Raw genomic sequence first — 17,440 nt, forward strand, 5'->3', positions numbered from 1 at the left:
TTTTTATTTTCAGACTAGATTGGATTAAGTTATTATGGTTCTTGTTAAATATCATATACTTAGTTTTATCAATATTAAGTTTTAGCTTCTACTGCATAGCCACATAAATAAATTATTTAAGTCTTCTTGTATTTTTATGACAGCGCAATTTACATTTTTGTCACTAATGCTAACTAATGCATTCTCAAACAAGTTTTTATATCATTGATGTAAATTATAAACAATATCGGAGCAAGTACTGAGCCTTGTGGCAGCCCAATGTTAACATCAACAACCAATGAATCTGCGTCTCCAATTACCGTCCTCTGCTTTCTGTTACTCAGGTAACTACGAAACCATTCCACCACTGTTTCCATAATTTTTTCATCAATAGGTAGGGTATTAATCGGACGCATCTCGTCAGGTTTCATTGTATTTTTTACTTTTGCAACTGGTATTATTGTGGATATCTTCCAGCAGCTGGGAACAATGCCACTATCAAACGATTCGTTTATAATGTTCTTATATAAGCGTGCAATGTACACCATAGAGTCCTTGATAACACCCTCTGACAATAGGTTTTTACCGCCATATTTGTTTTTAAATGATTTTGTTATGTTCATTATATCTTCTAACTCGATACTGGTGAGCTCAAATGTTGCTACCGAGTTGGTTGTTTCACTTTCATCAACAAGTTCAATTGTTTCAATACTATCATTGATTTGAATTATGCTCTGAACAAAGTAACAATTCAAGACATTAGCTATATCGTTGCTATTTTCTAGACATTCACCGTTAAATACTATTTTTTTAATACGCTCTTTATTATCTGCAAGTTCCACAGCATCTTTCAAACATTTCCACATGGATTTCATATTTCCTTTATTAATAATCACTTGATCTTCCATGTATTTCTTCTTTTTAAGTATTATAGTTTTTTATATATATTTTTTTACGGCATTATAATCATCCCAATGACCTGTGCTAATCGCAATTTTATAGAATTCAAATTTTCTTTTATGTAGTACTGTCGTACCACTTATTTCGCAATTTTATATTGATCCTCTTCTCGTATGTCAACGTTTGCATGGCTTCAGACAAGATATCATTCAAAGCCTGGACCCTATTTTCTAACACTATATTAGATATAGAACTTATATCACATATCCGCAGCATTCAACAATTCCCGTCTATCAACTGTTTCAAAGGCCCGTTTCAAGTCTAAGAAGACAGACACCACAACTTTTTTATCTGATATATCTTCTTTCCATTCTGCAATAACCATGTTAAGTGTTGTTTCACAATAATAACTTTGTGCTTTTCTAGGTATGCCACCAATTGATTATTCACCACCATTTCCATAATTTTCTCATCTGAGGGTAACGTATTGATTGGCCGTAGCTCCTCCGGTTTCACTGTATTTTTTACCTTTTCCACAGGTACTATTGTTGAAACTTTCCAGCAGTTTGGAACAATGCCATTATTTAGGGACTCATTTATTAAGTCTTTGTAAAAGTTACCAATGTACATCATGGAATCCTTGAAACACCCTCAGATAAAAGCTTTTCTCCGCCATATTTATTTTTAAAAGCTTTTGTGATATTCATTATATCATCTAACACAATTTCAGTGAAAAGGTATGGTTTTTTTTTTAATTTTCCTAGGTTTTGAGATTTCGTTCCTAAATTTAACCGACACTTTCCGACCATTCAGATAATTTGCGGTCCATCTTTTTAGACAAGGTGGTAGGTGTGAGCCTTCTATGTTTGAGTAGCGTGCCGTGGTTGACTGTGTCAAAAGCTACTGACAGTTCAAGGGCCACGAGCATCCTCATTTCGTCCGTAGTTAATCTGGGTACGGCATTTAGCGCGTTAGGTAGTTTATTCCCTCAGCGCCAAAGGTGTTTTAGCATTGGCATGGCTATTCCGTATGTACCTATTTATTTGGAGGGCTTGGCCTTGTGAATGGCTGAATCAACCTCTGTTGGGGGTGATGGTAATGGGTGGCACGTCGCATTTGTGTTTATGCACCCGTCTGTTTGCAAGACGTCTGGCTTTGTCTACAGAAGAATGCATTATAAAATGTCGGCAAAAGGCGCTCGCACATTTCTGCGAATCATTGTTTTGTCGCCGAAGACTATGGATACTTTATCGTTGGATTGGACAGGGATTTGACGTCTGGCCCCAATTTACCAACACCCGCAGATAGGTTGCAGTTCTTTAGATGCTCCTCCCATTTGGTACGTTTATGTTCATTTACCAGCCGCATAATATCCAAGTTGAGACTCCTAATATGGGGTCTCTAGGGTCGAGATGCCTCGCCAGGTCACGTCCTCTTGCTAAGTTTGGGGCTTTGGCCGGGAAATGTGGTATGATTGCAGGTATTCTACCGGGCAGAATAGAGGGTGCAGAAGCTGAAGCGATGACCTTGCGAAAGGCACGCTCGCCTTTCCGGACATGAGTCGGGATGGGGAGAGTAGCAAAAGATTGATTTGTGGTCGTGTAGCCTTCCCAGTTAGCTTTTTTAAAATATGTAAATAAAAGTCTGCTTTTCAGAGGTGATGAAATTGGCAGGTCGCTGTATTGAAAGGAGTATGGACAGATGGTCAGATGCTAAAGTACGCAACGGTTGCCATTGAACGAATTTTATGAGCCCTGCGCTGACGAATGAGATGTCAGGAGAGCTGTGACAATTACCTGCAATTCTTGTGGGGGCTTTGCCGTTCATCATAGAGAAGGTCGTATTGTCTATTTGCTCTACTAGCTGCCTGCCTCTGCTGTCGACCGGCAAGTTGCAATGGCAGAGGTCGTGGTAAGCGTTGAAATCACCAAGGATAAGGCGGTTTGCGCCACAGAGTAGCGTACTGATATCAGGGCGATAGCCACTTGGACAGCAGATGATTCAAGGGGTTGTGTAGCGCAACCCTCCCAAGGGGTTACCAGCGCAAAATATAGCTTCTCCAACCCAATTGTCAACCTTACCTACCCGAGGCGAATCCTGTTCCATCGACAGCCGAGAAGTTCCTCATGTATCTAGGGTGGGGAGGGCGGGATGGCCTAGGTTTGTTGTGGTCATATAAATCGGTACCGAGATGGTCGGGCTTGGTACCTTAATGGTGATATGCTACCGGAACGTACCGGATCTGTATCCGGCAGAGGATCATCAACATAGATAACATTTACCAAAATATTCGGCGAGTGTCTTTATCGTTAATATAACAACCACAGGCGGCTACCGTTATCCCCCAGCGGGTTAGGGGGTCAGAATATACCCGCGGTAGGTATGCCTGTCGTAAAAGGCGACTAAAATACCAGATTCAAGTGGCTGTGTAGCGCAACCCTGCATGTTGCCAGCGCAATATACAGCTTCTCCAAACCAAGTTGTCAACCTCACCTATCCGCGGCGAATCCCGTTTCACTAACAGACGAGGCTCTGGCGACCCAAAGCTCCTCATGGAACTTGGGGGTGGGGAGGGAGGGATGGCCTGAAGGTTTAATCTGGCCATATAAATCGTTCCCGAGATGGTCGGGCTAGCACCTTAATGGTGCTGTGTTACCGGAGCGTACCGGATCTGTATCCGGCAAAGGACCATCGCATCGATAACACTCCCCAAAGCCTTCGGGGAGCAACCTTATCGATACAGCAACAACCGTGGTGTGATGGTAGCGTGCTCCGCCTACCACACCGTATGCCCTGGGTTCACACCCCGGGCAAAGCAACATCAAAAATTTTAGAAATAAGGTTTTTCATTTAGAAGAAAATTTTTCTAAGCGGGGTCGCCCCTCGGCAGTGTTTGGCAAGCGCTCCGGGTGTATTTCTGCCATGAAAAGCTCTCAGTGAAAACTCATCTTCCTTGCAGATGCCGTTCGGAGTCGGCATAAAACATGTAGGTCCCGTCCGGCCAATTTGTAGGGAAAATTAAGAGCACGACGCAAATTGGAAGAGAAGCTCGGCCTTAGATCTCTTCGGAGGTTATCGCGCCTTACATTTATTTTTTATTTTATAACAACCACAGGGCTTTCGGGGGGTATCCTTATAGCTACTACAACGAATCATCCTAAAAAATAAAATCAATTCTTCTGAAAAATAATGGCATTATTTTGGATTTAAATATTTATTTTCAATTTTTATTTATTATTATTATATACCGGACTATGTCTGGTAACAATTTATAATTACAATGACATTATAACAAAAATTTTTGTAAAAAATTAGCTACGGCTTAGATAAATACACATGTACAAACATTTATATATTAATAGGATTACCGGAACATATTAATTGAAAAGAAATAATCAACAACATCAGCTTAAAATATTCTTTACATGAGTTAAAATCGGCATGATTGCAAACAGAGTAACATAAGGAGATCATTCTGTGAATAGGTTCATTATTTGCAAAATTCGTTCTACGCGTTTGAATGTAGAAAATGTATTTGTCCCTTAGTAGACACCTTTTAGGTGCATAGAAAGGGAGAAGAGAAAGTAGTTCCGGAGAATCGATTTTGTTATCGTAAATGTCTTGGATAAAGAAAATACCACAAATTTTCCTTCGACTATCAAGGGACTGAATATTTAAAATTCTACATCTTAGTTCATAAGATGGCATCGATTCAAAAGTGAACAGAGTGTACAGAGTGTCCACTTGTTCGCCGTCCTCAATCGCATTAACCACAAAATTAACAAATATTGTGAGATTTGTGCAGGTGGATCTCCCTGGATAAAAACCATGCTGTTGAGGGACAATACAGTTTTTAAAAACTGCAAATATCTGGTCATTTACAATTTTGTCCAGCAACTTTGGGATGATGAATAGCTTAGCAATGGGTCGATAGTTGTCTACCTTGTTTCGAGGGCCAGACTTATAAATTGGCGATACGAATGCCACTTTCCATTCAAGGAAATTACCACATTCAAGGGACTTGTTAAAGATTTTAGTAAGAGGCGAATAAAGTGAAACCGCACAATCGAACAAGGGTGGCAGAAGATCGTATCCAGCTCCCTTAGATACATCAAGGTTCATAAGGGACTCCAGGACCTCTTCCTCTGTAACCGTGAACTGACCAATATTTACAGACTCCACTATGGCAGATGTATCACATGACGTACTAACTGTTCGGAACCTGTTAAATACCGACCCGAAGAAGTCGGCCAAGAGCTCGCTCCTGAGTTGAGGAAGCAACTTTGTCTCCAAACTCCATTGATTTCGGCATACCGTTATATTTTCGTTTTGAGTTAACAAAAACCCAAAAATACTTCGGGTTGGCTTTTATGTTAGTCTCAAGCGAATTAATATATTTATCATTAAGGAACTTGGATACCCATTGAATAGAACCCAGATTAAAGTCAGCCAAAATACAGGGTGTTTGATATGGTAATAGAGAATCAATAATAAAGCTGATATTATTAATATGCGACTTGTACATTCCATAATTGTTATTTGGTGGGATGTAACTAGCAATCAAGAAAATTTCATTTATACTATCAAGGAACGAAATACAAAATTTGCTCAATTTTGGCATCATTAACGTGTAGTTGCACTTCAAGACTTGCCAGAGAAGATGCTACAGCCACCAAAATACCGCCCCCTCTTGTTACTCCTGGTTGCAGTATTCTGTCTTTTCGATAGACATTATAAAAACGATCAAAAAGCTCTGATGATAAAAAATCTGCAGTTAGCCAAGTTTCCTCGAGTATGATGACATCAAAGTCGTGGGTCGCTGCCGATTCAATAGCTCCTTTGTTTTTGTACGCAGACCACCGGCATTGTGATAATATATTGTGAGCTTTAAGTTTGTGATAGGCGCATCACTCACTGTCCTCCCTCTGTCGAGACAAACTTTTGAAAAAACTCAAACGGTCAGATTTTGACATTTGACGGCCATAGCCCCGAGTCCATAATTTTTGTTCTATCTGAGGATGGAACTCGAATTTGAAGTTTACTTTGCGTACTGTCTCTATCGCTACATCTTTTATTAATTCATAGCATGATATAGAATTTTCTTTGATGCAAGTATGTTTTGCTATATACATACGTAGTGATGTGAGTAGTTTCTACGGACGGTTTGAAGGATCCTACATGAAACCATTCCAGACGAGCAGCGACATCAAGCTCACAACTTGTGCTTGTACCAACAACAACTTTACGTGCATTATTGGTGTTAGCGGCAGCAGAATTTTTTTAAAAAGTATTGGCATTGGTATTAGCAGCAGCAGATTTACCACGAGCACACTCGCTGGTGGTAGCGGACGGTGACGAAACGACAGACGCAAATGAAGAAGTGATAGGTGTGGCGAGAGCTGTTGTTGTTAAAGACGATGTATTATTAGCTGTCTGTACCACTGGCCCAGACCGAGGATTGTTGAGGAGAAGAACGTCGAGGAATAGGTGAAGGCGAGAAAGCAACTAAATCTAATACACCATTAATTGTTATTATTGTTGCTGTTGTCCGAAATGCTGTTTTGAGCTGTTTTGAGCGCACCTATTTCGGCAGCGAGTACATTAATATTATTATTGTTTTCAGTATTGGCTCTGTTAGATTTTGCTTTTGCTTTTTCTTTAGCGTTGTTTTTGTTTCGACTCTTCACTTTTTCACTACTCGTTGATGATTTGTTACTTGCAATTATATTCTTCAAATCATCCACCTGCATGCACAAATCCTTGAATTTAACCTCAAATGCGGTCATGATGGCTTCCAGCCCAAGTCTGGAACAAGTGCAGAATACATACATTTGTCAAAAAAAAAAAAAAAAATCGGACTTTATAGAGATTTTTATGCTGATTCCAACGGTATTTTTTTTTTTTTTTTGGTGCAATGAAAGGTTTGGGGTAATTCCATGTCAAAACGCAAAATTATTAATTTTTCAAATCAAAATATCTCCGAAACTAGTGGATGGATTTCAAAAATTAAAAAATCGAAAAATTACTTATAAAAATACCTTTCATCTGATGTATATACATATATCTTTAACTTTTCTAGTCTTTATTTACCAAACATTTGAAAAAGCTCTTTTTTGCATTCGTGAACGAGCTGATATTACCTTATAACTCTTATGTTTATTGTTATGTTAGCCGATCCAACACCGGCTCCGCCATGCACAGTAATTTTGCGTAGAAAACCGAAGGCCGCCTATGCAGAAAGGTGTTCTACGCAGAATTACTGTGCTTGGCGCAGCCGGTATTGGATCGGCTAACATAAGAATAAACATAAGAGTTATTAGGTAATATCAACTCGTTCACGAATGCCGAATTTTAAATATTTTACCTTTGACGTATATTTTAGCAATAAAAAATTAGCAATGTTATACATTATGTATTTTTGCAATTAATTAATACAATGCATAAACCCATACATACATAAATAACATCATATATACATATCTATACCTACATCGATAAAAATAATTGAACTCATATGACACCTTCTTTGTTTTTCGCCCCTAAATAATCAAGTTATACCTTCTAATATAAAGATATATGTATATACCAAATTAAAGGTAATGAAATTATCTTCAACACGATAGTATTAAAGTACTTTGTCAATAACACATTTTTTCGACTTATTATTCGATTTATGATAAGTTAGCAATCATTTTCCCATAAAAACATAATTTTATTATAGACATTTCTTCTAAATATAGATGTTTTATATATCAAACAAAACCTTTCTATTACATATCTAAAGACATTACAATTTTCAAGATTGACTCAATAGTTTCAAAGATATTTCGTTTTAAAAAAATGTTAAATTTACCTTTTGACGTTGAATTACCCCTATAGTTATTATTTGCACCAAAAAAAAAATTATACGGTTGAACTCACCATAAACAGCACTACCGATACTCATATAAATTTTTTTAATTTGACAAATGTATGTATTCTGCACTTAAGCCCTAAGTCTTTGCGAAGCAAGCACGGATTCGAATGCCTTAGATATTTTATCAGGCATATTCACACATTCAGGACACCAATATCGAATGTGGTAGTTAGCCTTAATCATCTTCACGTCGTATTCGGTGATTTGGACGCACAACAGGCGCGGTGAAAACGCTTCTTTCAGAAGCCACTGCACGGCACAAGAGTAGTGTCATGGAACTTGGGGGTGGGGAGGGGAAATGGCCTGAAGGTTTAATGTGGCCACATAAATCGTGCCCGAGATGGTCGGGCTACCACCTAAATGGTGCTGTGGTACCGGAGCGTGCCGGATCTGTATCCGGCAAAGGACCATCACATCGATAACACTCCCCAAAGCCTTCGGGGAACAACAACAACAACAGTAGTGTCATTACGGCCAAAACTCTTATCGCATTTACCACAAAAGTCATCCATTTTAAAAGAGCAACAAAACTCGAAATAAAAACAAATTGTTCTTGCACTAGTTGTTGTTACAATGCAATTCAATTTTTAAATGCACTAGTTATTGTTGTTGCAACGCAATTTAATTTTAGATTCACGATTATCTATTTTACAAGAAATCCGCCAGAGAGCAAAATACGTCCATTAACTTCCGATCAATAGAAAAGATATAAACATATATTTAGCAATTCTCACAATTGTTTGACACTTTAGTTCAATTAATTAAATTTTCAAATAGACGAGCAAAGAAACTAATAAAAAAACTTCTTATCAACAGAAGCGACACGAACTTCTTTCAGGATCAGCGAATATTCTTCTTGTTGTTGTAGCGATGAGGACACTCCCCGAAGGCCTTAGGGAGTTTTATCGATTTTGATGGTCCTTTCGCGGATGACATTTAGAGAATTTAAATAATCCTGCAACGGCAATGCATCTGATGGACGTGTTATCCTTATATACATACGTATTAACATTTGCATAAAGTATTTTGAATGTTTTACACATAAACCAACGGCACTGATGAAGAAAAAAAAGTGATTAGACGAGGATGCTACCATGTAGCATATTTCATATTTTTAATTTCAACAAAACTCTATTTGACTGGTTTGGTTTTCAACCAACACATAAATGTTGAATTAAACCTATATTTTCAAGTCAATAGTCAAAACTGATAAAATTATATCCACTTCACAAGGCAACCGGATCCATGAACCGGAGCGACACGGGATTTTTCCCGTCAAAGAGCAGTCAGTGTAATCCCATTTAATTTGTTGCGCCCCTCCCACAAATTATCATCCTCCAAGCAGATCCTTGTAGCGGGGCTGCGCCATATTCTCGTGCTCTGGGAAGGTATCGAACCCAATCAGGGACCTGTACCTTATCCCGGTCCAGAGAATTGGTTTTGTTGCGTTTGGCGGAAAATAATCTTTTTAGGACAGTCACACTCTTGTGTGTGTCACGTGTAAGGCATGGTTCACCAGACGGGATGTTCTGCTCTTGACAAGGCAGGCGGTTCTATGTATCGGAGCGACTGGTGAAATTTCCCGACCAAGGGCAGTCATTTCAGTGTAACCCCATTTTTATTTACCGCTTTGACAATAGCGGTGATGAACGACCGTCACGACGGCCGTAATATTGTATGCCCTGCCGTAACGTAATAATTACGGTGAACTTCACCGTCTTCTTAGTTTCCACATAATTACTTTTACACTGCAACATTTTTGCAACATACTGCACCGCTATGTAACGGCCGCTATATAGCGGCACCGCTTCCGAGCAAACCAAGCCTTTACCCCCAGAGTGTCGACGTCTCCCCGGTTGCACTTCAGAATTCTGCAGTTAAACTGTAATGGATTAACTGGGAAGTCACAGAGATAGTTGATTCTATGAGGCGGCATAAGATCAGCTTACTGCGATCCAAGAGACCAAATTCACGGCATAATCTGCTTTGCAAATCCCCTATTGGGTTAGGGGGTCAGAATATACTCGCGGTAGTTATGCCTGTCGTATGAGGCCACCAAAATACCAGATTCAAGGGGCTGTGTAGAGCAACCATTTCAGGTCGCCATCGCAATATATATAGCTTCTCCAAACCCAATTGTCAACCTCACCTATCCGTGGCGAAGGTTTAATGTGGCCATATACATAAGTCGTTCCCGAGATGGTCGGGCTAACACCTTAAAGGTGCTGTGTTACCGGAGCGTACGGGATCTGTATCCGACAAAGGACCACCACATCGATAACACTCCCCAAAGCCTTCTGGGAGTAACCTTATCGCTACAACAACAACAACAAGAGACCTGCCCTGGGTATAACGCCCACAGAAAAGATCACGAGAACGGAAATACTTTATTTATTTATTTAGATGGAGGCGGTCTCGCGTTTATCACCCACCACTCAGTGCAATATAATTTATTTGTCCCGACTCCGGCAGGGACAGTATCCTGGAACATCAAGGCATATCTGTCCGGTCAGGCGATGTAAATTTAGAGACTATAAACATGTACATCCATCCTGTCACCTCTTGCCCCAGTGAATACTGCCCTGACATCGGCGCACGACTCAGTGGCGATAATCGCATTATCATAGGCGATTTCAATGCCCAATAAAATCTATGGCGTTCCAACCTACAGGCGGACAAAAGGGGTGAGATGTTGGCGGACCAAATAGAAGAAACGATTTTCTGCACGATAAAGGGAGACGCCCCCCACTCATACGGTAGGAAGCTGTCACAATTCGCCACACTGCTACAACAACAGCAACAATTATACAAATCATTGTAACTTCAGCACCAGGAATTTTTTCTTGAAAAAGACGTAAATGGACAGGTACGATGTGTTTGGAGATCCTAGCATCAGCACCAATGCTTAGTCAACCGCTCAGGTCAGGGGAGTCAAGATTTTCTAGAGACGCAAATTATTTAGAATAATCATATTCGTATATGGTGGAAGATGAATACATGATAACAATTGAGACCTCGTACCTCAATATTGTGGATATCGCGTTCTCTGCTGATATAGAACAAAAAACAATACTCTATTGTCTGTATTCGTCATTATATGGCGCTTGATCACCTAGGAGAGACGTCATCTATCAATGCTTTATGGAAATGGACACCAATTGGGAATTCAAATTATCATTTTTCCTAACACTTAAATTGTGAAATATTTCATTTTCTCCACGTTGAGTAATGTTCGGTTGTGAGCATGTTCACATATTGAAATCTTATAACGCTATTTCGCAATGAACCTCAAGCTGCATGTAAGCCTCATATTATGCTTAACCCATCTTGAACTACTCACATGCTCACAGACGTTCATATAAAGGATATGGAACCTAAACAAATATATCACCTGATACGTTTTAAAACGTCTAATCAGTGCTATATACCGTCGTATAAATGAGCCAGATTCTAATTATCATTTAATGGTATGTATAGAAGGCGCGTTCAGAGTCTCTTATATATAGTTTGTATATATGTACACCCAGCAAAGAGAAATAAAACAAATCGACACCTCGAGTAAATAGTAGCCACTGTTGCATCAGTCAACGTCTCAGTCAAGCATGCGGCAGCTGCGCTAATGTCAATACAAAAAAAAACGAGACAAAACTAGTACATATGCGAGCGAGAGAGACAAAAGCCTGGACAATGAGGGTATTGCGCTCAATACGTTCCCTATCGTAATGCCGTTCTTACGTCATTACGTTGCGATTCGCACAATAGTACAGCACGGTAGTCATGACAGCGCTTGGTATGGGAAGTTGCCTGGGTATACCAGAGACAATTTTCGCCGACATGGGCAGCTCAGTTGCAATCTTCCTATTGCGTATGCGATTTTTGGTCTATGTATGGGGTAGCAATGTTTTACTTTCGCACATATTGAAAAATTCTGTTGTATCTATTGATTTCGCAATTTAAATTGGCTTAAGAAATTTTTGATAAATCATTTGGCGCATATTATTATTGGCTGCATTTTTAAGATAATCGCATATAAGTAGGCATGTTTTCCGGCGTCAGTACATCGAGCATGCTTTTTCTATGCTTTAGTTTCTACTTTACACTGTAGGGAATTGGAAGCGTTTTATATAGTTTTAAAGCATCTTTCCGACTGCACCACAAACTCATAATCGCGCCACAGCACCAACTGAGGGTTTACCTTTTAATTCTTTGCTACCTACTCTTCCTCTTCTACAAAGGCAAAACGGGAACACAATTTCAAATTAGTACTTTTTATGCACAATTATTTGCTTGCAAATTACCATTTAAACAAAAATTTAAATTGCAATTTCAAGAAACTTACTTTTAAACTTTAGCCATATAATTCAAAGATTTTTTTTATGTTACTTATGGCAGGGTGTATATTTTTCGCGACTTAATTAAAAGACGAAGTAAACGAGTGTTGGCCACTGAAGCTTTTACATGACCAGCATGAGCCACAACATGCGTTAAAACAAATTAATTGGGCAACTGTGAAGTTTTTTTTTTTTTTCAACCACTATAATTCCGCTCGCTTAAAAGTTATTGAAATTAAATTTTTCAAAAACTTTTCACTTTTAAACACGCACTCCACGTATGGTAGACACCGCATACAAACGTTTTCATATCGTACCCCGCAAAACAATGGCCGCCGCAATAACCAAATTTCTTATTCTGTGCTTTTTCAAGTAATTTTTGTTCACAGTGAAATATACTTTTTATTTGTCTGCACTGCACAACCGAATTCGACCGAGTACAGCCTACTCTAAAACCAAGGAGGATAGATAGCCACTACTTTAAAACGCAAAGAAAAAATCTTATCAATATATCTGCCTCTGTCACTCTATGCTAGATTTAACCCATTTACTCTTTATCGGAACATAATGCGCAAACTCGTTATCCGAAAAGGTGCTGCTCGCACAGCTGGCACAACTATGGCGGCTTTTTCTTTCTTTCATGTTGGATAAATTACAATGGAGTTGCCATACATTTTCATGTGCTTTAATGCAGAGATAATTTAACATAATTGTTCACATTTAATATTTAAAAAGAGCACTCTTTCAATACAAAATAAATTTATTTAGTTTTCTGGCACAAACCTATGCGCTTTGAAGTGTTTATACAACCACTGTGAGCTACGCGTTCGCATTCCTCATCGTTTACTAGCCATGTGGCATCACTTGGTTTGTCGGTGAAATAACACGCACTAGACAATTTTAAGCTTGCACCAATATGTGAACATAGAAAACATTTACGCTTTCTCTGCATTTACTTGTCCATTATCTATGGTGCACTATGAACTTGTCAAAATAGCTTACATTAAATTATAAATTCACGCAATAGATTTTTCGAAGTAATATATTTGCACCATAGAGATTGTATTGATCACTCCGTAATACACACGAGTTACGTTGCCCTTTTGCAAAGCACTGCTTTATCTGCGTTTCAGGGTTGCACCTGAGTACATATTTTTTTGTTTATGAAATGAGTTGAATTTTGAAAACAATTTTTATGATTTTGAGAATTGTGAAAATTGGTTTTGAAAATACATCTTTTGACGCTATCAATTATTTTATCGTTTAATTGTGAAAGATTTGAAGGTATAATCTGCAATTTCTTTAGTTTCCGAAAAAACTGCTTTGTCAATACGCGATTTGGGACTACCCTTCATCTGCAACCAGTTCTTCCTAATGGAGAAAATAAATAAAAATAATGTTCGTAAAATATACTCCTCAGATTTACATTTCATTGATTCCATGCAACTCGCCTTCCAGTTGTCCTCGTACCGTACCCTGAGAAGTGTTCATGCACCATCCACGCAATGCAAGAGCCTTCGCTTGCTTCTCCGTGTGCTATTGTGATAAAAAATCTTCTTACATCAACGATTTAAAATGCATGTCTAGTTTCACTTACTTTTCTGAAAAATACACCTGATCATGGAGTTTGTTTTCGTAAAATTAGTTTTAGTCATTAAATGATCAAGAATATAATTGCCATAAATGCCAACTACCTTGTACTTTTCCGAAGACCTCAAAATCTAAACTGAATATTTGATTTTTGGACATTGTAGGTTCAGTAATTGAATGTGTCGTTTTTTTAATTAACTCAACGGAATTAGTGAAATAAACTGTCGTATAAATAAAAAAAAATGTGAAAACTATTCCGATGAAAGCAGGAATTTTATAAGCTGCCATACCAACAAAGTGTTTCTAAGCAAATTCCAAAAAAAAAAGTCAGCTGCCAAAACAAATCATTACAGCTGATAGGGTTCCAGTACGAGTTAATTGCTTGACTGAAACTTGACATAGCCATAACGCCTTAAAATCACAGCTGTACTTGCCGTAACCATGTGCACATTAAAAGCATTGGTCGATTTCCCAATCAATTTCTGGAAATTGTATAATGTGGACGAGCGTGCATCGGTGATAAAACTCGTCCATAAATTTGGGAAGAGGAGTAATAATAACAAACCTAGAGTTAGAGATATCAACATATAAATCTTTACGATGTAATTCACATAGCAGACATACAGGGGGTGTTTTAGTATATGTAAATGACTCAATAGAGTATAAAATATTTTACAATAATACTATTAACAAAAATATTTGGTGTATAATAATAAAAATCAAAAACGTCTTTCCCCAGTATCAAATATGATTGATTTATCATACGCCTAGTACGAGTGATGCTGACTTTATTTCATATCTAAACGAAATTCTAAACAACAACTGTCTCACACATGACAAAGTCGTCTTCATTGGGGATTACAACATAAATCTTAACAGAAGCACGACATATAGCAAGCAGTTAGTTGACCTATTTAGGTCTTTTGCTATGGAACAAAAAATGGATTTTTACACCCGAAAGACCGATAATACCGAAACAATGATTGATCTGCTCTTTACGAACAGTGAATCCATTTCATGCGAAAAATTGGAAAGGCATCAGATTTCTTATCACGAAACCATACAGTTCAAAATCAAGTTAGACAGAGAATTTCAAATGAGAGCTAAAAGAACCATAACTTCTTGGGAATATTATGCATGTGATAGTCTTGTCAATCTATTACGACAGGTTAACTACTCTGGCTTTGAGAATCTCAGTGTCGAAAACAAGGTCTCATTCCTAAACAATACATTATCGAATGCAATGACTACATTAACATACTCAAAAGAAATCTTTGTGAAACTTATGAACAAGTGGTACGACTCTGAACTAGCGAATCTGCAAAAATATAAATTCAATCTATACAAAATAGCTCAAAGAACAGATGAATGGCACGAATACCCTTACAAAGCGTAGGTATAAAGATTAAAAAGGCCAAGTATATGGAACAAAGAATCATACATAATACCCGTGTTTTTTTTTTTTACACGCGTATACGTCGTTTGCGCGTGAAAAAAAACGCCTATCCTCGCTTAGATAATGCTTAGGAGACCCATCTAGCGGCAAGTAGCTACAGCACAGGGTGTACCGAAAATCGGAGACACAACCCTCTGTTGTATTTCTGTGTATAACATATAGCTGAGTCAGTTGTGATAAATAGTGGTCGCGCATAGAATACATCGAATAAGTGCAGAGGGTGAAACATGGACACATATTTCAGTTACATCTGAGTATAATGCGTATTGAAATTTTGTAGTACTAATTTTATGCTTAGCAATTTCAGAGGTGTATTTAAAGTTTGTCGCTTAGCAGTCCATATAAAGTTTAAACGTAAACGTATATAGACTTGAAAAAAAACAGCTAATGTTGGGGATAGTAAGGCAATGTGGAAGCATTTGAAGAAAAGCATATGTATGTCCAAAGAAAATAATGGAATCAACCAACAATATACTCAGGAGAATAAAATAGCCCAGTCCCTCAATAACTACTTCATTGACAGTATAGTCGAAATCAGCTCGAATATTCCAGTTAATAACAATAACGTAGCATTTTGAAAGTAGCACTCTTACTTTCAAATTTCAGAAGGTATCTGCAAGCGATATACTAGAAATAGTAAGTAAATTCAAAAATAAAATAGGAGGGAAAAACGTATAACTGAAGGAGTTGTTGTTGTTGTTGTTGTTGTTGTAGCAATGCTTCGCCCCACCTAACAGCCGCGACCGATCACAAATTGTCATCAATATCCTCTAACGGGAGTCCAAGGAAACTTGGCGTTTCAACAGGGGTTGACCATAAGGAAAGGGGTGTTAGAGGCGTTGGTTTCACATTACAATTAAAGAGATGGTTGGTGTCATGTGGGAACACATTGCAAGCAGGGCATACATTTTGTATGTCGTGGTTGATTCTGGATAGGTAAGAGTTTAACCTGTTACAGTATCCAGAACGAAGTTGAGCAAGAGTGACACGCGTTTCCTGGGGAGTATGCGTTCCTCTTCCGCGAGTTTTGGATACTTTTCTTTAAGTACTGGATTCACCGGGCAATTCCCGACATAAAGGTCCGACGCCTGTTTATGGAGTTCACCAAGGACCTGCTTGTGTTTTTCGCTTCATACGGCTGGGTTCTCAGGTGCCGTATTTCCTCAAAATGCTTACGGAGATGACTCCTTAAGCCCCTAGGTGGTGCTGGTTCATCAATCAGATGTCTGTTGGGATGCTCAGGTTTCTGGGTATTCAATAGGAACTGTCTGGTCAGCATCTCATACTGACAGACTGAAGGAGTCATAAGGGACTCTATAACATACACGGCATACTTTTATACTCAAATTCTAAATGAAATTCTAGACAAAGGGGTAGTTCCGAACCAATGGGAAACTTCAATTGTGGTACCAATCGAGAAAGTCAAGAATACTATAAGAGCTGATGAAAAGATACTGGAAACTGTAGTTAAAAACCAGCTAGTGAAGTACCTAGATGATAATAAAGTTATTATACCGCTACAATCAGGTTTTCGGAAAAAACATTCTTGTGAAAGTGCCTTGAACCTTGTTTTAGCTAACTGAAAGAAGATCGGAGCAGAAATAAACATATAATAGATGTATTCCTAGACTTAAAACGTGCTTTTGAGACTATTGATCAAAATTTATTGCTAAAAAACTTTATAGCATAGGTGTTACTGAAACGGAGCTAAAATGGTTCCAAGACTTTATCATGAAGAGAAGTCAAAGAACTGTAATTCGATCATCCCTGTCAGAAAAAAGAGAGGTGCCTGTTGGACTTCCGCAAGGGTCTGTCCTGGCACCTATATTGTAATGTCTATATTAATGATATAACCAATTCTCTGAAGTACTGTGATATTAAACTTTTTGCTGACGATACATTGTTGATGCTTAGTGGAGATAATATCACTGAAATGTATAAAATTACAAGAAGACTTAAATAGAGTATGTGATTGGTTATGCTCGAATAGATTGAGACTCAATATAAGCAAAACAAAATTTATGGTTGCATCAAGAAGGAATTTTCAAAACAATGAGTTACCACTTCTAAATATAAACATCGAAGCAGGGCATGATACAAATATTACAAGGTAAAACCGGTGAGAGGAAAATTACATTAAAAAGATTTTAAAATTCTCACTGCGATCTCATAATTTTTAGTTAATTTTTTTTTATGAATACAAATACAAAATTTTGTTTTATTTTATTTCGTTTTATTCCAATAAACGTTTTCATATGAAATTTTAAG

General features: G+C 38.1%; 2 protein-coding genes across 7 annotated transcripts in view; both read right to left on the reverse strand.

The window, feature by feature from the left end:
• The window catches only part of nsl1 (non-specific lethal 1), a 63,498-nt gene extending 50,259 nt beyond the window's left edge, over positions 1–13,239 (reverse strand). For 3 of the 6 annotated variants that reach the window (XM_067777522.1, XM_067777529.1, XM_067777493.1), the window contains exon 1: positions 12,135–12,772. The gene's annotated coding sequence lies outside the window, so the exon portion shown is untranslated. Of the gene's footprint in view, positions 1–12,134; positions 12,773–12,909; positions 13,045–13,128 lie in introns of those variants that run through there. The other 3 variants (XM_067777514.1, XM_067777501.1, XM_067777508.1) reach the window with 3 other exon arrangements.
• Positions 13,155–14,033, reverse strand: Acyp2 (Acylphosphatase 2). Its single transcript, XM_067777532.1, has 4 exons — positions 13,821–14,033; positions 13,724–13,740; positions 13,553–13,662; positions 13,155–13,497 (listed from the first exon to the last, which is right to left on the reverse strand). The coding sequence occupies exons 1-4, from the start codon at positions 14,002–14,004 to the stop codon at positions 13,383–13,385; spliced, it is 426 nt and encodes a 141-aa protein (XP_067633633.1). The 5' UTR covers positions 14,005–14,033; the 3' UTR covers positions 13,155–13,382.
• Positions 14,034–17,440: the final 3,407 nt, after the last annotated feature.

Source organism: Eurosta solidaginis, chromosome 1 (genome assembly GCF_040869045.1).
Source record: "Eurosta solidaginis isolate ZX-2024a chromosome 1, ASM4086904v1, whole genome shotgun sequence".
Lineage (NCBI taxonomy): Eukaryota > Metazoa > Arthropoda > Insecta > Diptera > Tephritidae > Eurosta > Eurosta solidaginis.